The 22,364-nt window shown below is 42.4% G+C and overlaps 2 protein-coding genes across 4 annotated transcripts; both read left to right on the plus strand.

Annotated features, from left to right (window-relative positions):
* Window positions 1-3,391: 3,391 nt before the first annotated feature.
* phospho1 (phosphoethanolamine/phosphocholine phosphatase 1) lies at window positions 3,392-6,161 on the plus strand. 3 transcript variants are annotated; one of them, XM_053852114.1, is made up of 3 exons: window positions 3,392-3,459; window positions 3,868-3,918; window positions 4,813-6,161. In XM_053852114.1, the coding sequence occupies exon 3, from the start codon at window positions 4,891-4,893 to the stop codon at window positions 5,746-5,748; it is 858 nt and encodes a 285-aa protein (XP_053708089.1). In that variant the 5' UTR covers window positions 3,392-3,459; window positions 3,868-3,918; window positions 4,813-4,890; the 3' UTR covers window positions 5,749-6,161. The 3 variants fall into 3 exon arrangements, with proteins under 3 accessions (XP_053708089.1, XP_053708090.1, XP_053708091.1); XM_053852115.1 differs by having other exon boundaries at window positions 3,428-3,459; window positions 4,155-6,161; XM_053852116.1 differs by having other exon boundaries at window positions 3,435-3,459; window positions 4,943-6,161.
* Window positions 6,162-6,982: 821 nt separating this feature from the next.
* On the plus strand, window positions 6,983-21,596 carry eftud2 (elongation factor Tu GTP binding domain containing 2). The gene is made up of 28 exons (XM_053852525.1): window positions 6,983-7,122; window positions 7,554-7,669; window positions 7,881-8,043; window positions 8,402-8,480; window positions 8,580-8,655; window positions 8,994-9,059; window positions 9,143-9,178; window positions 9,262-9,352; window positions 9,425-9,507; window positions 9,580-9,746; window positions 10,014-10,138; window positions 10,223-10,286; window positions 10,361-10,451; window positions 10,880-11,015; window positions 11,134-11,261; window positions 12,641-12,834; window positions 12,914-13,025; window positions 13,104-13,244; window positions 13,321-13,422; window positions 13,631-13,713; window positions 13,850-13,936; window positions 14,909-15,035; window positions 15,473-15,560; window positions 15,692-15,810; window positions 16,087-16,181; window positions 17,097-17,250; window positions 20,850-20,957; window positions 21,302-21,596. The coding sequence occupies exons 2-28, from the start codon at window positions 7,565-7,567 to the stop codon at window positions 21,395-21,397; spliced, it is 2,916 nt and encodes a 971-aa protein (XP_053708500.1). The 5' UTR covers window positions 6,983-7,122; window positions 7,554-7,564; the 3' UTR covers window positions 21,398-21,596.
* The last annotated feature ends 768 nt before the right edge of the window (window positions 21,597-22,364 follow it).

Raw genomic sequence — 22,364 nt, forward strand, 5'->3', positions numbered from 1 at the left:
CATATGCTTCAGTACAGTACGGACTACAACAGCACACTTTGGAGCTCTAATCTCCACTTGCTGCAACTACTCAGGAGTCAACTCTTGATGCCTATGACCCATATATATAGTGGTGGGTCTTTAACAAATTTTTATTTTATTTAGCAGCACTCCAGACAACACAGAACCTTTGTAAGTGCTCGAGTTCCTGGTCCACTGATCACAGTGAGACACGTGGCAGCTAGGATGATAACAACAACAACAAACATGGAGGAATCCCTGAACAAAAGCAAACAAAAGCATCTGTTTGCTTTGGTTCAGGGATGTTTTGCTACAAAATGGCCAGGGTTTCCACTACTCTGAATGGACTTGAAATTCTTATTAAATTGTAAAAAGTCGTTGGCACTGAAGTCAGTAGCTTCCACTTGTGCTTGCATGAGCTTATCATCCGACATGAAGACTGAGCTCATGATTTTTACACCGCAAATGTCTGATATGACTCATTTTTGTCCTGCTGATTCATCACCAAAAGCACTTCCCTTTATTGGCATTACTAAGTTCTCCTGGTGGTGAGTCTAAATCAAAACAAATCCTGCCCCTTCAGGTTTATTGTAAGAAACACAGTGATGGTTAGAAGGACGATCATAAACAAGTCTGTCACAGATGGACTTCCTGTGCGACATTTGGCACACAAGCATGACTCGTGGTTTTCGGTCCCCTTCGGGTCAGAGGGTTCTCGAATGAGACCTTGACCAAACTGCACGTGACTTTTTTTTTTGTTTTCCCCCACTTCCAAACTCTCTTTCAGGAGGGTTCAGTCAGCTCTTCATCTGGGTGCTGAGGTTCAGTCACTGTCTGTCTTAAGTCCTGAGCTTTTGGAATGCACAAGAAGGTGGTTAAACTAGCCCAAAATACTTGCACGCAGCTCTAATATCTGGGTCATCACACACACACACCTCCCTTGTTCCAGGTTCTGCTGGAGGTCCTGTGAGTCTGCTTGCTTTTCATACAGAGGAGCACAAATGCAAAGACAAATGCAGCAATAGTATTCAGTAAAATCAGGACTGAAAATATGTGTTGGTCTTTAAAAATGTCCACACAGGTGGGTGGACATGGACATGCACCTTTATATATAGAGCATAACTAGTTTAGACAATGGGAAAAGATTCGTCCTGACAAATAAAAGCATGAGTTACGGTCTCAGCATGAGGAAAAAGCAGATGACAATAAAGTTTAGTGACCGTAATTTCCGCACTATAGAATGCACCAGAATATGAGCTGCACCCACTAAAAGAAAATAGCTCTTGTTCATACATAGGTTCACTTCTCAACTCCTTTTGAAAACAGGGACCAGCATGTAGAATTACGTATGAAACAAACTCAGCAATGTTCTGGACTTGAATGATGAACTCCTCACATCTTTTATTGACATTGAAGCGTTTTCAAAGCTTGTTTTCACTTGCCTTGCCGCGTCCCAAGTTCTGACACCACAGCTGGTCTCAGCTGCTTGTTCTCGACTCCGGTTCTTTTTTTTAGCCTGTAAAAATCCATATATTAACCACGCAGCGTTCAAACCGCAAGAAAAAAAGTAGCGGCTTTTAGTCCAGAGTTCCTCCACTTTTTTGTTTGTATTTGGAGTTCAAAAGTGCCTTTTCAAATTTCGCCAAACTCAAGGCCCTGGGGCCAAATAGGGCCACCGAGTCATTTCATACGGCCCTCAAGAGCCGTAAATCATGTTCAAAATGTATTGTATGTATACAAATGTATAGCAACACATTTATATCATTATCTAACATTGAACATAAGACTTTAACTCATTTTTAGTGCAATTTAAGATTAAGTTTTAATCGATTGACAGTCCTACTTTTAAAGCGAACCTCGTGCTAAAATATGCCTCCAAAACTTTAAGCGGGACGCTCATATGGGATTCAATATTTTTCATACCAAGACTGTTAAATGAATATAAATGTTGCCCTGCCTTTAGTTTGTGTCGTTCATTTGTCTAAAATGTTAGACTTTGCATGCTCGGCAGAGAGAGCGTCCTTTTAAGCCACTTTACGCCAATGAACAGCTTGAAAAGTGTATTCTGTCCCTAACGTTTTGAGCCAGAGATGCATAATAAGCAGCAGAGCCGGCTGATGTGTGGGGAAAAGTGTAAGTGACTCACGGATGGCGAGTGGGTGGTCAGGTAGCCAGGCTCTTTTTTAAAAGCAGGGGAGATAATAACACACTGTCCGTACATCTCTGTTCCCAGTCGGGTTTCAAATATATTCAGCCACCAGCCAGCTGTTAGTCATTAGACCTGCAGCGGAGGAGGGAGGAGGCCACGCATGTCAGCGAGCTGATAACAGCGCTTACACTCAGACTCGCCGCACGACTCATTAACCGCTGTGTTTAGTTTGTCTCTGCAGATGTCTGCTGTAGAGATGGGTAATAAACTCCCCCCCGTGCAATCATATTTTACTGTGCTTAATAAACCCAGATGCCATATTGTTTCGCGGTTTCAGTCGATACATCACTGCTGTCAAACGTGATGCCGCGGCTCACGTTTTGGGTCTGGCACATGCTCAACAAACACGGTGACCTACATTCGTGGCTACTCTCCTGCTTCAGTATCAACACAGGTTACATACAGGCTGAGTTTGGAGATGACGTAAACTACACAGCTCAGTCTGAGTTCCAAATATGAACTGTAACAGTAAAGTATGATCGCTAAATAGTAAGAGGAAAAAGTGTGACAGAGTTTTTAGTCATTTTTCAGCCTCCAGAAACTGGCGCTTTATACATCACATTCATACATACATTCATATTCATGACAAAAACAGACTCAGGCTCAGCACTTATTATGATATTGTGGGTGTGAGGGCCACGTTCTTTCCTGTGAGTACGTTTTGGGACGGTCAAGGCAAAAGGCAGAAGAAAAATAAACGTAGATGAAGATTACATTTGTCTTAAATATTTCAAAATAGGGGAACTTGTAATAACTTATGCTTGAATATAAATAATATAAATGAAGGACAAATCTTTTATATATATATATATATATATATTTATTTTTTTAATGGACAAAAATAAAAAAAACCACATGGAAAAATATAATTCAGAAAGACAAAAAGAAGGACAAAGGATATAAACTTATCCACTTTACTCAACAGACTATTTGCAATGAACACAATCTGATTCTCAATTTGACCGAATTTTGGCACATTAACCATTGATCTTGAGAAAAATCGAGCCCATGATATATATATAGAGAGAGAGAGAGAGAGCTTCAGTGGACGGTAAACGCTCTCCTGTGTACAGTTCTGTATGCGCTACAGATATTGACTGTAGCCTCCCACGCCCCCCCACCCCCCGCCCCCCACCTCGATGGGCGGACTGTGCGCGCTCTCGTCCTCGGTGAGTCAAATATAAGCGCCCCACCACCGCAGCTCCAGCGGCTGACCGAACCCAACTCCCCGGACGACGGAACCTTCAATGGTAAACTCCCTCTTTCTGATTTCATGCTATAGTAAAAAAAAATTTTGTCTGAAGCGCCATTCAGCGCGGGTTAGTCGTGCGTCTGTTGGTGTTGGCTGACAACAGCGTCTCTGTTTGTCTTCAACTTGAACTCACTTGCGGCGAGTTGGCTGTAAATATTTGCGCAGAGGTGATATATATGCGTTCACCTCTCCTCCTAAAATGTGTTGTACCGCGTATTTTTTATTTATATAATAATAATAATAGCTGCCACATAAACGTGAATTTAGTGAGCACTACACTACCGTAGATTTACCATTATATATTTATATTTATTATTACTGTACGTCTTCACCTCGGGTTGTGAAATATTTGCTATTTACTTTCCCGTTTTCCACAATGCGTTTCTTTGTTGTTTTTTTTTGTCAGACTGCTGGAATGCTCGAGGTGTGACTTGGGGAACTGAATTGCTTGCGAAAGGTGAGTGTCGGATTAACATTTACACAACAATAAAACCCAAACAAAAAAACTTTTCTTCTAGAATCTAGTTAAGATTTCACATGTTAATAGTATTTTCTTACTAAATCACTATTTTCTTACTAAATCAAGATTTGGTTTGTTCAATCTTTTTTAAACACAAACCTTTTGATGTCCTGCTTCCATTTTAACCTTGTCTTTTCACACCAATCCTTTATCTCATCCATGAACTTCAACAGTCATCTTCCTCTCCTTCTACCCTGGTGGCGCTCCCCTTCACTTCTGTCTCGATGATCATTCATCCTGGTCACTCACAATGAAAACTTGAGCATCTTCTGTCTTGTCTTTCTGCCAGAGCAGCTGTTTTTAACACAATAACACAGACAAAACAATTCACCTGAATATTTAAATACGCTTGAAATCTGGATATGTCGACTGAAGGAAAGCTTCTTCTTCATCGTCGTCGTGTAGTGGAATGTTCAGTCTTCATCTGGTGTCTGCGATAGTCTTGTAATTACCGTGTAATTGTTATGCTGAAATAATTCTGTAATAAAGTGGATGATTTCAATGTTATCACAAAATCTATGGCACAGCTGTATCATAAAATCTGATGCTGACAATGGGTTTTGTACGTTGAAGAAGCAGGGTGTCATAGGGTGTAAATAGAGTTAGAAATATTGAGATGAGGAGGAGCTTTTGTCTTAAAAACGTCTGCTCTACCAGACAAGACGGCGTGTCGCACACACCACAACAGCTCCGGAGAGGTGTGTCATTTTGGGTTTGAAGGTTCTGGCTCTCCTCAGCCTTTTTTTCACTTTAATGTTTAATTGTATGTCATCTGGGTTCCACATCTTCACCCTCTCATCTTCTATTTCTGGTGACTGTTTTCCTTGGTAGCCTCCACATGTGGCCTGCCTTGAGTGGGATGCTGAGAACCAGCACTTGGCAAGAGTAGAAGAAGCTGTGGCATAGTCAATGATGGGGGATTCAATCTTCAACTGCTGTTATGTTCCACCTCATCCTCCAGGCGAGGAGGAACATCTGCGGTCCAGACGCGCCGAGATCATGGCCTCCCACTCAGCTCACCTCCCGTCTGACAAGCGCTTTCTCATCTTCTTTGACTTTGATGAGACCATCGTGGATGAGACCAGCGACGACCTGGTGGTTCAGGCCGCACCTGGTCAGCACCTGCCCGACTGGCTGAAGGACACCTACCAGCCAGGTCGCTACAATGAGTACATGCAGAGGGTTCTGGGCTATCTCGCTGAGCAGGGCGTCACTGAGAGCCACATCCGCAGCATCATGGAGAAGATCCCAGCCACTCCGGGCATGCTCATGCTCTTCCAGTTCCTCCGCACTCGCCCCCCGCCGGACTTCGAGGTGGTCCTGGTGTCTGACTCCAACATGTTCTTCATTGAATCCTGGCTGCGCCGCGCTGGGGCTCGCGCGCTCTTCCACCGGATCTTCACCAACCCGGCGACCTTTAACAAAGATGGCCGCCTGATGCTGCGACCCTTCCACTCCCACGACTGCCCACGCTGCCCCGTCAACATGTGCAAGCAGGTGGTTGTTAGGGACTACGTGGCTCGCAGGATCCAGGAGCGCGGGCGTCCATTTCAGAGGGTCTTCTATGTCGGAGACGGGGCCAATGACTTCTGTCCTGCGCTCTCTCTGGGGCCCAGAGATGTGGCCTTCCCACGGCGAGACTTCCCTATGCACCGTCTGATCACTGAGACCCATGAGGCCATGCCCGGGGAGTTCAAGGCCGTCACGGTGCCTTGGGTCAGCGGAGAGGATGTGGTGCAGCGCCTTCGAAAGCTGGTGACTGAATAACGTGTTCCCTTTTAACACAGACTTTGAAATATCTATCAGGTATATATCCTCACGTGAGGGGGGCTGAACACAGGTGCTGCATCAGGTTAAGGTGAACGGAGGAGCTACTACTCAACCAGGAATCCATTTGTTGTTGTTTTTCACATTGACAGCAATCATTTGTGTTGTATGTTTGTCTTATTTTTAACCGAGAAGCAATATATTTAAACTTGACAGTGTTGCCAGAGTCTTTGTTATATCATTGAGTTTTTCTTTTGTACAAGCTTTAAAATGTTTTAAAATATATTATAACTCTTGTCAAGATTACTTTTGAGTGATATAATTTTTCACCTTTGTCATGTTGCTTTTGTTTCAAGTCGTTTGTTGACTCTGCCTTGTAGGTCAGACCTACTCAAAACATCAGCAGGAATAAAGCCATAGACTGAAACGTTGTTTTTCATTGAATGGATGGTGTGTGTGTGTGTTAGAGTCAGGCAAATGACTCCTGTTTGTTTGTGGGATATTTGAATGTTGTGTGGATTCAATTTGGAAACACAAAGATGTTTTACAGATGAGGTGGTTTAACACATGATACAACATCACACAGAACAACCGATTCAGATTAAGAGTAGTTTTGGTGAGGGATTCAAATGAACATAGATCTGTTTACTTTAGATTTTCCCAGAGAGCATCAACTTTTCAAGACGCCGTTTCTGTTGTTTTTACATCCAGAACATGAACTAAAATAAATAAATATAATAAAGTAAATAGATTATAAATAGAAGTGTATTTTTTTTTACACTTTTTGCGACAATATTTCTTCTATTAAACACAAGAGAAGGTTATTTTTAACTTAATCGAAAATTTGTTGTGAGATTTGTGAAACCCTCTGCTCTGACACTCAGCATCTAAATAGAGGAAGTCCACGACGAGTAAAAATGTATTTCTTTCTGCCGCTCTGTGGCCAAACAAAGCAAGCGCAACAGCATATGTGTCTGAAATTAAAATAAAACTGAGCGTGATAAATAATAAAAAGCATTAACTTAACTTACTTCATGCTAAACATCGGCTGTTTGCAACCAAAAATGAGAGCGGTGGTTTCAGACAGCATCAACTCCAACTTCTTCATGCAAAACGAATGCAAAATACGAGCCATAAACATTGATACAACTCTTCAACACGTTCAAACATATATGCACTACCTATTGCAGACTGTAGATGGCAACAGTGCACTACAGAGAGTTACAATTTCCAGCGCTTAACAATTAGAAGAAGAAGACCGGAAATGCGTCTGACGCGCATGGCGCTCTTTGAAAAATAATATTTTGCTCGCAGAAATTGTTCTACTGTCTTCCTCTTAAGGTGAAGTTTGATCTTAGTTGCGACACAGTGCAGGTATGTCTATTTTACGTTGTTTGCAAAGTTATAGCGCTTTTTGCTTCGGGTATAACTGAAGTGCTAAACAACGTAGCGCCGACGTTTTCCCATTCATAGCTAGCGTGCTCATCGTCACATTAGCAAGTGTGATGTAAAGTACGTGCGAGCTGTACACAATTCTATAAAACTATAGACAACGCTATCGATTCGAATCACGTTTTCAAAGTGCTAAACAAGAGCATATGCGGCTGCCCTTCCGTCCATTAGCATTTAGCATTAGCCTCATGAGAAGTGAACTGTTAGCACTTGCGCTATAGTACTGTATTATTAAAGTACTACCGAGTAATTCTTGTCCGTCGCATGTACTGTTTCGTTGTTATTTTTTCCTCTCATGAATTTGCATTTAATTCAACTGCACATATAACAATTGTTTGTTTTTTGTTCTGCAGCTCTCTGTAAGATGGAGGCTGATCTTTATGACGAGTTTGGAAACTACATTGGACCAGAGCTGGACTCCGATGACGATGAGGATGACCTGGAGGCTGAAGATAGGGATGTTGATGAGGTATTCTGCCTACTTGTAATTGACACTCTATTGCAAACTGTTCAGACACACAATGTTGGTGTGTTGGTCTTCATTTGTCACGTTGCGTACAATTGTGAATCTTTCATTTTCATTATTCTATTTGTCACCCTGGAATGATTGTGAATCTGTCAACAATATACATTTTTATATACCCATAATCATGGCTTATTTGCCGAATCCACGACTCCAGGCAGATGAAGATGAAGACGAGGAGCCGGCAGATGCTGATGAAGATGTGCCGGGCATGGAAGTGGTCCTGCATGAGGACAAGAAGTACTATCCAACAGCAGAAGAAGTTTATGGCCCAGAAGTCGAAACTATTGTTCAAGAAGAAGATACCCAACCTCTTACTGGTAAATAATATACATTTAATCTATTTCCACAAACACATCAGGGCATCTATATGAGCATTTAGAACAATGTGGTTGACTGATTTTTCAGTGGTGTGGAGGATTTTGTCCTACCTCCAAGCAGTTTGACTGACTTTAGTAATGCAACCTGAGAGAGATCATTAAGTCCTTATTGTTGGATACCCAAAACCACTCAGGTGTGAATAGCAGTAGTAGTGAAGTGTCTCCACATCACGTTTGGTGTGATTGTACTTTAAGTCTTGTTTGTTGTCAGAAAGACCCTGAAAAATGAGTCGATACAAATCTGAAATTAGATCACTGGACAACAATTGCGATTTTATTTTATCATTGTTTTTATCAGAGCCCATCATCAAGCCTGTCCGTCACAGATGTTTCACCCTGATGGAACAGGAGTTACCTGCCACAGTTTATGACATGGAGTGAGTAATCATTCCTTTTCTTATGTTAGTCACTTGAGCCGCACATGCTTTTTGTAAAATGTACTAATTTGCTTCATCATGCTTTGTCGCTTTCACCAGGTTTCTCGCAGATCTGATGGATAGTCCGGAGCTGATTCGCAATGTCACACTGTGTGGTCACCTCCACCATGGAAAAGTAGGTCACTCTTTTTCGGCTGCCTTTAAACAACAACAATTAAAGTTATTCACTATATATGTATAACGTACATCTCTGGGCTCAAAGACTTGTTTACAAAAGTCCCATTACCACAGCTGTGATCCGTGACTCTTTTGTATGCTGTTTCCTCATCTGGGGATTGATCAACTAGTTTCGAGTCAACGACTGAATTCACATCTGAGTAGCTCGTATTGCGAGTGAGAGTTTTTTGTAATAGATTTGAAAATATGGAATAGTCATTTGCATGCCATTTCAGTGGATTAGCAAGATATATCCTGCTGTTGTCGGATTTAATGAAGTATGTCCTTTTGTTTCAGACTTGCTTCGTGGACTGCCTCATTGAGCAGACACATCCAGAAATCAGGAAACGAGACGATGTGGATGTGAGTTGCATCCAGACCTTTCTGTGTTTGCATCTCTCCCTGATAACCTTTGACTGACCTGACTTTTAAAAATGTCTCCTCAGCTCCGTTACACTGACATCCTTTTCACAGAGCAAGAGGTGAATCTTTTCGAGACCATCTGTAATTTGTCACCAAAGCTGTAAGAATGATTTGACAGATTTTATCTGCGATGTTTCATCAGAGAGGTGTAGGAATCAAGAGCACTCCCGTCACAATGGTCCTGCCTGACTCCAGGGGAAAATCCTATCTCTTTAACATAATGGACACACCGGGTACTTGTTTCCTACTATAAGCTTAAAGTTATTGTAGTGACACAGTTCAATGAAGTTTTACTTTCTCCGAAGGTCATGTGAACTTCTCGGATGAGGTCACGTCAAGCATCCGCCTGTCAGATGGTATCGTCCTCTTCATCGATGCAGCTGAAGGGGTATGTCAAAGACTATATATTCAGATTTGCTGTATCATAGTTCTATGTAATTTAATCCATGTCATCTGCCAGGTGATGCTCAACACGGAACGTCTAATCAAACATGCAGTCCAGGAGCGAATGGCCATCACAATCTGCATCAACAAGGTGGACAGGCTGATTGTGGAGCTCAAACTTCCCCCCACTGATGCCTATTACAAACTACGCCATATTGTCGACGAAGTCAATGGTTTGCTCAGGTACTTGTGTCTATGCCACATGTTGTTCAGATGTGTGAGATGAGAAACACATGAGTTTTCTATGAAAACAATGACATGTGTTGAGGCTCAACGCTAGAAGGAGACCATTAGGAATAAAATTTAATTGGATTTATTTGTCAAAGAATCCTCTTGAGTTTATTCTGTCGTTCAATACCGTTTTCTAGCAAATGATTGATTTAGGATTATTTGTCACAACTGTTGGATCTAAGTCCTGGAAATGACGTGCATTTCTCTCTCCTTAAATAGTACCTACTCTACAGATGAGAACCTGGTGGTTTCTCCTCTCCTGGGAAATGTTTGCTTTGCCAGCTCCCAGTACAGCATCTGCTTCACGCTGGGCTCGTTCGCAAAGATCTACTCTGACACCTACGGTAAAGAAAAGCAACTACCTGTCACTGCGATGTATGATTATCCGGTTCTGCCTAATGCTGATGGAAATTTCTTTTGGCTTAAAGGTGACATCAATTACAACGAGTTTTCCAAGAGACTCTGGGGAGACATTTATTTCAACCCCAAAACGTGAGTCATTGAGCAGAAGCATGGATATACATTTATGCTGCTGACATTGTATTCATTTGAATTTCCTTGTTCAGGCGCAAGTTCACCAAGAAAGCTCCAAGTAGTAATTCACAGCGCAGTTTCGTTGAGTTCGTCCTGGAGCCGCTGTACAAGATCCTCTCACAGGTTCGACAACATTGAAGTGAAACTGTCCTGATTGAGAAAGTCATGCCACTGGCTCCCACCAATTTCATAATGCATAATGATATCATAAAAAGTGGTGTAAACAAATGGCAAATTGAAGATGAGTAACATACAGGTTGAAAGATATACCTTTTTAGTCCCAAGAATGTAGGTTACAGAAGATGAGCTATCTTTTTTTTTTTTTTAACATTTTTTAGAATCCACATTTCACAAGGCCATGCACATGCCAAATGTTCAAATACTTATTGGATGTCATTTCCATTACTTACAGTGATAGGTAAGATGTATTGTCATTGTTGTAAATATAATTTGAAGCCAATTGATTTAGAGCTGTGACTTAAATACTACACCACTTGAGTGATGTTTTGTTTTTCACATATTGTCTATATATATATTTTTTCTTCTAACAGGTTGTAGGAGATGTGGACACTTCTCTTCCACGGGTCCTGGACGAGCTGGGCATCCACTTGTCCAAAGAGGAGCTGAAGCTGAACATCCGGCCGCTGCTGAGGCTTGTCTGTAACCGTTTCTTTGGAGACTTCACTGGTACATCTTCCTGTCTCTGCCTATAACCTGTTGTTTGTGTTGGGTTCAGTTATCTAGTTAGACACGTCTAGTGAGAAATGTGCTGGATTAATATGTTTTTTGTTGTTTTTGTTGCTAGGCTTTGTAGACATGTGTGTGCAGCACATCTCATCACCACAGGATGGCGCAAGGAACAAGATAGAGCACACCTACACTGGTGGTCTGGACTCCGATCTTGGAGAAGCAATGGCAGAATGCGACCCTGAGGTGAGTTGAAGACACCACTAACGAGAATTTAGTCACCATCCATGATGTCTCTTTGAACTGAGTTTATTTAGGTCCAGTACAAGGTTTCCCCCAGGAATTTTTTCCAGTGTAGGAGGTGTCGCGGGGTTTTTCATGGGGGTTTTAAACATTTCTCTTTAGATAGTATCAGTGAAATCGTTGACTATTTTTTTGCAACTATCATGTCATTTTGTTAACTGAAGCATTCGATACGATTAGATATTAGACAAATTTAACGCTCATATGACATTTTGAGGTGATTTTTCTCCAGGAATGTTTTGGTAGGAATGAGTTAAATGTATAATAATATATATTTAGCGTTGTTATTGTTCAGTGTACAGTAGTACTCAGCTGGTGAGTAACGGTGTTCTCTTGTTGACACAAAAGCTATGTCATTGTTATCATGGACGCAGTGCCAAATGACCATATGTCGGAAAAAAAAAACGGGATGTTCATGATGTTTAATAACGCAGTGTCTCTGACGGCCTTGTCTCCACACTCTCTGCTGGTTCGATCATTCATTTGTATTCATGCTGAATGAAATCCCATAAAGTGGCTAGGCAAGCATTTTTGTTCAAGTCATTTCTTTTGGGTGAAAAGACTTGGACTAGAAAAGTCAATTAACTTTTCTGACTCCAATTACAGTTCATTGTCTTCATTACAATGCAGTACGGCCACCCGTCATAAGTGCTTCAGTTTTAATTGATTTGCAGTTTTAATTTACCTACTGGCATTGTAAATAAAGATGGGCGGATTTCTTCTTTTTTTATCATGAACTCCTATTTATTTTGACTGTCTAGAATTAGTATGGGAGTGTTTGCTTCCAATTGCTGTAAAGTGCATTTTGATGCTGTTAAGAGTGCAGCAGTGTCAGATGTCTAAAAGAACAAGCGTGGCCGTGGGGGTTAAACTGGGAAAGTACACTTCTAAAGGAGCAGATTAGTTTGAAGGCTTATAACATTGGATGGAGTCACTTGTAACTTTTCAGGTCAACTTGTGCTTCAGACTTGTTTTGTTGCTTCTGCCATGCTGTCAGAATCTGTGACCTTTTTGCTTGAGTGGAGGTCGTGCAGATTGATGTTCTAAATAAGTGACAAGTTGAAAAAGGGAGAGAAAAACAGTTCTCCTACAGGGCACTGACAACAGTGATAACCTTATGTGTGACCTTAACTGGATGTTATTTGCATGAGTATAAATGAAACGGTTGATTTATCACAATTCACAGCCTCTTTCCGGAATCCGTCGTAATTATCACCAGGAAGAAAAGTGGCAGTAAGACTTCTCTGTCCCAATTTCTGTGTCTCCTCCTGATCCTTCTTCCCTGATCCCCCCCGTCACCCTCCCTTCTCTTTCATCTTCAGGGTCCTTTGATGTGCCACACCACTAAAATGTACAGCACCGAGGACGGAGTGCAGTTCCACGCCTTTGGGCGGGTTCTCAGTGGGACTATCCAGGCAAGTCAGCCTGTCAAAGTATTGGGTGAGAACTACACCCTGGAGGATGAAGAAGACTCTCAGGTCTGCACTGTGGGGCGGCTGTGGATCTCTGTTGCCAGGTAAACTTGAATTTGTTGTCACATAATCGTAGTCACACCTTAATATACCATTTCCTAATGGAATTCTTTGTCATTCTAGATACCAAATTGAAGTGAATCGAGTCCCTGCTGGCAACTGGGTACTGATTGAAGGTTGTGACCAGCCAATTGTGAAGACCGCTACCATCACAGAGCCCAGAGGCAACGAAGATGTGAGATAGATGCTACTAAATGACTTCTAAGGTCTATTAAATATCTTTGGATTAACTGGTGAATCGTTTGTCTTCCAGGCTCAAATCTTCCGACCCCTCAAGTTCAACACTGCCTCAGTCATTAAGATCGCAGTGGAGCCAGTCAACCCATCAGAGCTGCCCAAAATGTTGGATGGACTGCGGAAGGTTAACAAGAGCTATCCTTCGCTCACCACAAAGGTCAGGATTCTGGGATGCACATGTTTCTTACCTGGAAAAATATTCCCTGGATAATTCTGGTTTATTTGAACCTCAGGTGGAGGAGTCTGGGGAGCATGTCATTTTGGGAACTGGAGAACTGTACCTGGACTGTGTCATGCACGACCTGCGCAAGATGTACTCCGAGATTGACATCAAAGTACTGCTCACGCTTATGATTTCTTTCTCTTATTAATCACACTCATGTACATAACTCAATAAATCAGCTGGCAATGAATTTAAATAGCAGGTTTGGCCAAAGCAAAACAAAATGCCTGTTAAAGGAGAGAGAGGACTTCTCAGCATAGAACAGCAGAGTGATGCGAAACAGAGACGGCCCCTGTCCTAATCTTTTTTTATGCTCATAGGTTGCTGACCCAGTCGTCACTTTCTGTGAAACAGTGGTGGAGACATCGTCCCTCAAGTGTTTTGCTGAGACCCCAAACAAAAAGTGAGTTCTTCATCATGTCAATGCTCCCGGGGGATTCATTTTGACTGATCTTAATGAGCTGACAGTTCAGTGTCACCGTTGGTCTGCCCCCTCGTCTCATAGCTAATGATCAGCAACTGTTAAATTTGACTGGCAGGAACAAGATCACAATGATCGCGGAGCCCCTGGAGAAAGGGCTGGCTGAAGACATCGAGAACGAAGTGGTACAGATTACATGGAACCGGTGAGTTAGTCCTTTATCACATACTAGGCTTCAATCTATTCAAATTAATAACTGTAAGGGAATGAACCATCTTGAGACTTCACTTTTTGGTCTTCCTAGCTTTTGAATTTGGCCAGTATTGACCTTGTTTCTATGGATTCATTTTGAAATGGAGCCTCTTTAGCAATTCTTTTTTTAAGAATCACCTGACATTCATTGGGTCTGTTGGCCTGCCTGCTTGGCATCACATTCTTGCGCTGTCAGATGAATCTACATCAGTGTTTTCAGGATTAGGTCATTGATATGCACTTAAAAAGAAACATCGTCTCTCAAATCTATTAAACGTGAACTCTGGCACGTTGACAATCTCTCCCTGTTAGTGGACACTTTAGTTCATAGATACTTGCTCCTCAGTCTTTTGTCCCCTGATTTATGTATTTGTTTGTTGGCATCAAATGTCAACTGTCTGGATTCTGACATCACAGTTGTTGCATGTTCAGCATGATGGTGTCAAAGTCAGTTTCTGTATGTCACTATGACCAACCCAAGTATGTCTATCAATGCTATTAAAATAGATCTCTTTTAAAAGGGATCTTACAAACGCAGGCCTTAGAGTGAGATCAGTAAGTGCAGCACGATCATGACGACGAAGCGCACCTCCAAACTGCTCCTTCGTATATTGATCAGCTCAATTCTACTAATTGAATCATCCACTAAAAGCCTGCATGAATTTCCTCGTCCTATTGGCACAAGGAGGCTTGAGAGTGTGTGTCCCATTTGATTGCAGCTTTCTAGAAGTGCCCCGCTCATATGTAGAGCCATCTGGTCCCGGCAGTGTCACGCCTTAGGATGGACATACTTCACACGCCATTAAACTAGACCTTCCGTCAGTTCTTCCTCTTCCATTAACCCTCAGAGCCCTCAATCATGCTGATGTTCCATCTGACTCAGTACCCTAACCTTTTCCCTCCACTGCCTTGTACCTCATTTCAGGAAAAAGCTGGGAGAGTTTTTCCAAACAAAGTATGACTGGGATCTGCTGGCTGCCAGGTCCATCTGGGCCTTTGGGCCTGACACCACTGGACCAAATATTCTCGTAGATGACACACTGCCATCTGAGGTAAACTTTCTGTTACGGCACTGTAGCTGAACTACATACCTCCGAGCTTTACTTAACATGTTTTGAAGATACCATTGAAGATTATAACTGCTTCCAGTAACTGATATTGGCAACTAATATTTTACTATGTCTAGTTGTTTGCATATTTGTATCTCAGGCCTGCAGACGATGAGGTTATATTGGAAAAGTGCTCTAATTTCAAATGTCCTTGTGTCAGCGACAGTACACAATGTACTAAGTCTAAAATTGTCATTGTTGTGTGTCGATTAGCCTCAGTGGAAATGTATTTACTCTAGGATGCATTGCTGTTGACTGTACACCTGTGAATTGTTCCTTTTTTTCACATGGATTTCCAAAAGTCATTTTTATGACTTTGTTTGGGGCGGTTATATGCGAGTCACAGAGTTACGGAAATGGTACGTTTGCTTGGTTGTCAGGTGGACAAGGCGCTGCTGGGCTCTGTCAAAGACAGCATTGTCCAGGGTTTCCAGTGGGGCACCAGGGAAGGGCCTCTCTGCGACGAACGTAAGAACATCATGAATGTCACTTTAGAAAGTAAATGATGATGTAACAGTGTAGTTATGATTGTTTGGGCATTTTGGCTAAATATGATACATCATAGCCAGAAACTATTGTCCTTGCCTTTGTCCCCATAGCCATTAGAAATGTCAAGTTCAAGATCCTGGATGCAGTCATTGCTCAGGAGCCGCTCCATAGAGGAGGAGGTCAGGTCATCCCTACAGCCAGGAGAGTGGTGTACTCCGCCTTCCTTATGGTGAGATCATCACATTCACACACACACACACACCTCACGTAAGCCACTCCAGTCTCCTTCGTTCTCCACTTTCTTTAATGTTCCATTACCTTGATTACACTTTGGATTCTGCCAACCTCAGCTGGTTTTAATTGCGCTGCGATAACAATCCCTCTTCACCATTTTGGCTCGTCTACCATCTCATTCATAAATCCATGGTTCACCTGTACGTCTTTGGGTCGTATGGATTGTACACGGTATTGTCCTTAAGCTAATGTGGTCTTCTTTGTGCTGCAGGCTACGCCCAGGTTGATGGAGCCGTATTACTTTGTCGAGGTTCAGGCGCCGGCTGATTGTGTGTCTGCTGTGTACACTGTCCTCGCCAGAAGAAGGTTGGTCTTTGTTCAAGTGTATCTGTCACCAAATGCACAACGCAAGAGAAGAACACATTTTCACTTGTGACCGTTGACTTGGAAATACTTAGTTGACACAACAGCAGTGTCACATCAAGTGGAACTTCTGACATGAGAAAGTACATGTTTCTTCCATTATGTCATGGAAAATCCCCAAATATAAATGCAATAGTGAAGTACTCCATTGAAAGGTGCATTTATACATGAGTATTTTAAACAAAATGACAAATAGTTTGCCAAATGCTAGATTCTAGAATAATGAACAGTGTACTAAAGAAACGTACATTTGTTTTCCCATTTGGAACGATGAACAGCGCTGCTCTCAGAGTGGGATAGTCCTTGAAGACCTCAGAAATTAAAACACCATGCCATGAATATGGTTTATTCCATTTGTCCCTTTAAGCTGCCACAACATATGTAAAAGAACATATATAAAATCACAACAAATTTGGATATTAAATTATTATTCAGTATTTGTTGTGCATGTTCATATTCTAGTGCATGTTTGTGGAGTTTAATCTGGATAAATCGTCCTTAAAAAATGAACAGCCGATTCACGTTTGATGGAACTATTATACAGTGAGGTCGGCCGGGGAAGATTTCATGTGATTTGATATTGTCTGATGGCCTCTGTCTTTATAAAGCCATGCCCGTTCTGATCCCTTGGGTGATGGAGTTTGCCTCAAGGTGCTCTCCATCTGCCACCACTCATTATCAGACGGGTCGTGCAGTTTGCAGGCTGTTTCTTGTCTGTTCAATGCTGATCATGTCCCTCACTCAAAGAAGAAGTCCATCTTCTTCTGGAAAAGGCAATTATGAATATGCTTTTGAAGTTGTCTGCCAGTGCTGTAAAATAAATGGTTGATGGAGCCACATTTTTTTTGTCTTTTTCAGGGGTCACGTCACCCAGGATGCTCCAATTCCTGGCTCTCCTCTGTACACTATCAAGGCTTTTATCCCTGCCATCGATTCCTTTGGTTTTGAGACAGACCTCCGGACACACACGCAGGGCCAGGCTTTTGCCTTGTCTGTGTTCCACCACTGGCAGGTAAGATCCAGGGGCATCAGCATATCTGTGGTGTAACCAAAAAATAGATCTGTTCTCGAGACATACAAGGAAACTGAATTAAACTCTGACATCATTCGGAACATCATAAATGCAATACACCAAAGAAATAACTGATGCAAAAGGCCATCAACAGACCTTGAACTAGATGAGAATTGGGTGGATATTAAAAAGCCTCATCACACACAGAAAGCTATAAGGTGTTGGCAGTTTGAAATGAAAAATATTTTATTTAAATACTAAATGACAAATTATAAAATCTGTCAAAAGGTATACTTCTAATGAAAAAGTACATTTGCTATATGTATGAAAATGACATGCACGTCATTGTAGATCATAATACTTCTGACATTTTTAGACATGAATCTGCATGAAAAGAAAATTGTGAAAATGCTGCTTGGTTGTTTGACGTACAAGCATCTTGATGCACGTGTCTGCTGGCCGCGCTCCTACTTCCGTGCTCCGTTGGCTCAATAAGACTGCAGTTAAACGTGCTCGTCCGTCTTCCTCCGCTGACGCGTGTGTGTGTGTGTGTGTGTCTCCAGTCTGCTGAGCCACGTCAGTAAAAACAAACTCCACTTAGTGCACATGAATCCAACACGCCTATCGCTGCTGACGGCAGACATTAACTTATAATGAGAAATGTTTGTTTTGTTGTTGTTTTCATTATACTCACGATGTACAACACTTTTTTTAAAGCAATCATGGATCATCTGGAGCAAGCAAGACGCGAGCACTAGAGATAAACAGTGCATTGTTACTCTTTGTGAATAAATATATATGAATGTCTTATGTCAAAGCGTAGCACAATGAAGCAGCAAACTATTTTTATTTACTTTACATGGCAATCTAGAGCCTCTTATTTAGTCTACACAGTAGAGAGTTAAAATAGAATATAATGTTACGACTGTCTTCAGTCATGTTGTTGCCATTTATAATCTTAGAAAAGTAAATATTGTTGGAATGAGTTGAGATACTGAGTGTCACATTTAAGCATAACTGAGCAAAACCAAGTGATTGGTAAAAACGTGTGTGTCATTGCTGTAATCTATTGTGTTGCATTTGTGATGTTCATAGGAACTTAAAGGCTCCTGCCCAGAGTTGAGGAACGTTTGTGACAGCCACTTGCTTGTGTGACAGTTTGTGGCCAGCGGATTCAGTGTCAGACATCAGCTCATATCGAGAACATGTCTGTTAGTGTTTAGAGCCTTGTCCTCTAACCGCAGGGCCGCCCTTGTGCTGTCAATATTTAATGGCCTGTGCTTCGAACTGATGCTTCATTCCCCTGGAGAGGTCCACTCCAGTGTGCAGCAAGAAACTGGCACTTAAATAATGAATGGTCTTCAAATCGCTCGGAATAAAAACGTAATAGAGATGGCTCTGTGGGGAGCATGGCTTATTAATGACCAACAGATGCTGGTTCTGAGTCGTCCTGTCTTGTGTCTGAAGTTTTAGAGATTGACTTGGTGAAGATACTGGGGCAGGAATTTAAAGTGGCACTCAAGTCCGTTATCATTGTGGCGGTGGCATCTCTCTGTCTGGGGCCGAACCAGAAGTGGGTGCTTTGGACAGTCGACTCTGTTTGGGCTGAAATGAGGTTGTAGTGTCTGTATAGTTCTATTTAACTTGTCATATTGACATAAATAAGCTGTAAGCCAATGAATGTGATAGATAAAACCTGTCTGTTTTCTCTTCTGTGGTTTCTGCTTGTGGCAATAGCAAGGGTGTGTTGCGTTGTCTAGTTTGAGTGGAAAGCATTTCAACATATTCCCTGATTTGTTTGACGGCAAGAGTGGTGAGAGGCTTGGACCTGAGTTGAACCTCCCACCCTCTCCGATGACTTTGCTTTGCACTTTGGTACTTTGTGAGCTCGGAGTGAAGTGTCCATGCGTCCCTCATTAGTGCGAGCATGGTCAGGCCCCCAGCAGTGTGGAGCCCTCATCCATTTGTTATTTGGCTTTCCTCGCTCAATTCATTAGCTCAGTTTCTTTTGTTCCCTCCGTTTGCAGCAACTCCGATTGTCTCTTGACTTTCTTTACATAAAGTGAAACTCACTTCAGGTGAAATTTTCCACGGTACTTAACCTAGCAAATGGAGGGGCAACTGATGGAGCATGAGGGGTTGAGTAGAGGAACAGAGGATATGTTCGATGGTATAAGTTACACTTTGATGGCCTTGTTATTTCTCTGAACTTGTGGTGAAATGTGAGAGAGTTATGTGTGCAGCCCATGACAGAACAGAGGACCCACTGCTCAATAGCAAACCCAGCCGTTAGTAGAAATAGCACACGCTTTTCAGAAGCTTCTTGTATAGAAAAATACAATGTAATGAAATAATCATAGTGGGCACAAAGAATGGGCGATATGGACAAAAAAAATCATGATACATTTCAGCCATAACATTAGTTACAATGAATCAATTTTCATTCTATTGCGTGTGTTGGACACTACGGTCTCTCAGTTTTATGATGAAACATATCAGTCGAATTTGTCTCCAACATCCTTTTTTTATATTTAATTATAATAGTGAACTGAGTTAACTGTAGAGATGAGAAATTCAGTGTTTCACATCTCCCACTCGTGTCTGACAGACTGCTCTGCCAGCTTTATTTAGAGGTTAAATTGAGCCGTCTGTCTGCTGTATCTCAAGTCTCTTAACAGTTGACTTGAACTATGGACCAGTCAACATTCCTTTGTCTTGTGTGATGTAAAACCTTTTCACAATTCTCTCTCCTAAAATGGTTGTTTTTCATTGACTTGTTTTTACACTACTTTGACCGTTTTAGAATTTGTTGATGGTCCCTAACTGATACCGGGTCGTAGCATTAGCGCTGCCTGTGAGAGTGTGTCCACGATAATGGGGACGCGGAGGAGGGCGCTGCTGCCAATACCAGAGCAGAGGTCCATCAAATATCCCACTGGCTTCAACACGGGAGACTGTGCATGTGTGGATATGAACCAAGGCAGACAACAGCGTCAGAAAATACAGAGATTCGGAGTCAACCAACGCCATTAGCAAGGGTTCCCTGGATTAAAAAGAATTGTTTGGTAGTATATTGTGTACGATAAGTGATCGCCTATCCCCAGTGAGCAGAGATGATGCCCATGGGTCAAAAGAATTACAGAACAAAATTTGAAAGTCCTGTGAGAGAGTTTGGACCGTGCTTGTCAGAAGGGGAGCTCTTGTTTGTGGGTTGAGGGTGATGCATCACCACATTCCTCCTGGTGCCACACGGCTTCATTCCTCTAAGTGCTGCTCTCAGTAAATACATTTCCAAGTACCCGCGTCTTCTCACTCAACATGCTGTCACATGCGAAACAGCCTCGGAGGTCCCTCTCCTCGGCTGCGTATCCATCATGATGATGGACGCGCTCCTGACTCAGGAACAAAGAGACAAACCTGCAAGTGAATCACATTGTTACTGAAAGGTGTGAGCTGCGGCGAAGAACTGCCCACTCAGCGCCGAGATGACAGCAGCTTCACGCTGACAGATCACCTCTCCTATTATTTCGTGGCAAGAGAAATGGGATTGATTCCCGTCACCACCGCCGTCCGCTGACAGAGCTCACGTTTGATTTCAGATCGTTCCTGGAGACCCCTTGGACAAGAGCATCGTGATCAGACCCCTGGAGCCTCAGCCGGCCCCCCACCTGGCGCGAGAGTTCATGATCAAGACCAGGCGGCGCAAGGTGACAAGTTGCTTCTCTTAGAAAGGAAAAGAATAGCTGGGGAGCGACAGACATGACTGGCATGACAGTGCCAGTCATGAACACCGTTACTCTTCTTGTTCTTCTCCTTGCCATCTTCTTGTTCCTCTTCTTGTTTTTATTCTTCTTGCTCACCTTCTTGTCATCTTTTTATTCTCCTTATTGCCGTGATCTTGTTCTTCTTCTTGTCATCTTCTGGCTGTGTTCTTCATGACCTCACACAGCTTGATCCGTAGACTACGTATGCACAAATGTGAATGTAAGAAGTGAAGACTGAATGAGGTCTTGCTCTTTCTGTCTGACGTCCTGTGCTCTTGTCGCCGCAGGGTTTGAGCGAAGACGTCAGCATCAGCAAGTTCTTCGACGATCCTATGTTGTTGGAGCTGGCCAAACAAGACGTGGTGCTCAACTACCCCATGTGAGGAGCCTGACCTCTGACCTCCACGTCGAGGGTTTCTGTGCCCATGATGTGACCACAATGTTTTGTTTCCATGTGTTGGAGGTGAAACACAACTTTGTCTTTTTATTTTCTATTTGTATAAAACCATGTTTTTGTAGATGAGAAAACATGGTCGGCTTTTTAAAAAAACTGAAATAAATTTTTCCTGAATAAAAATAAAATCTTGGTGGACGCTGTGTTTGGTGCAGTGAGGTGGCGCTCTGCAAATGTGCTTGGACTCCCCTGGGTTGAGTGATGCGGATACTTTAACTGTATTTGGAGCGAGTGGTTTGAGTGATCGGCTCGGCAGTGACTGATGGACACGGCGGAGGATCGTTGGAGACAAGCTGGGAGAAAGCAGAGGTCAGGGTCAGGTGACCAAATAAAACGGAAGATTGAGTCGGTGTGTATAAAAAAAAAAGGGCACCATATAAGGCTGATGTATCGGCGGAGGTGGTTTGGTGGCAGGTGCTGTTGAGACTCCTGTTACTGCGGATGTTTACTTCAACAGCGCAGCAGTGAGGCGACGTTTAACTTGTAAATTCACCAATTGGTTGGATGAATTGAGCAGAAATGGGAAATGAAATATGAAAACGGAGGTTTTTATTGGAGTATGTCTGAACAAAGGGTATTTGAAAGTCTTTAAAATCTGTTCAGGTGTTGCATTTTTATTCTCTAAAATGTTGTCAGATATGTGGCTGACGTCATGGGTCAATGTGTATCAACCCTTCCAACCATTTCACCTTAAAATTAAAACTTCAATCTTCACCTGAAAACGGCTGCCGCTGTGAAGAGCGCTCGGCGTACTTGCACTGAAAGGCTCATCCGTGAAAGTACCCTTGGACATCACTCCATTATCCAGATGAAGTCAGGACTGGAGCTGCCATCTCCCGTCACTCCTCATGTCGGGGCGTCCAACTGTCCTGGAGGTGAGAGGAAGTTGTGGCGGG

Source organism: Synchiropus splendidus, chromosome 19, assembly GCF_027744825.2.
Source record: "Synchiropus splendidus isolate RoL2022-P1 chromosome 19, RoL_Sspl_1.0, whole genome shotgun sequence".
Lineage (NCBI taxonomy): Eukaryota > Metazoa > Chordata > Actinopteri > Syngnathiformes > Callionymidae > Synchiropus > Synchiropus splendidus.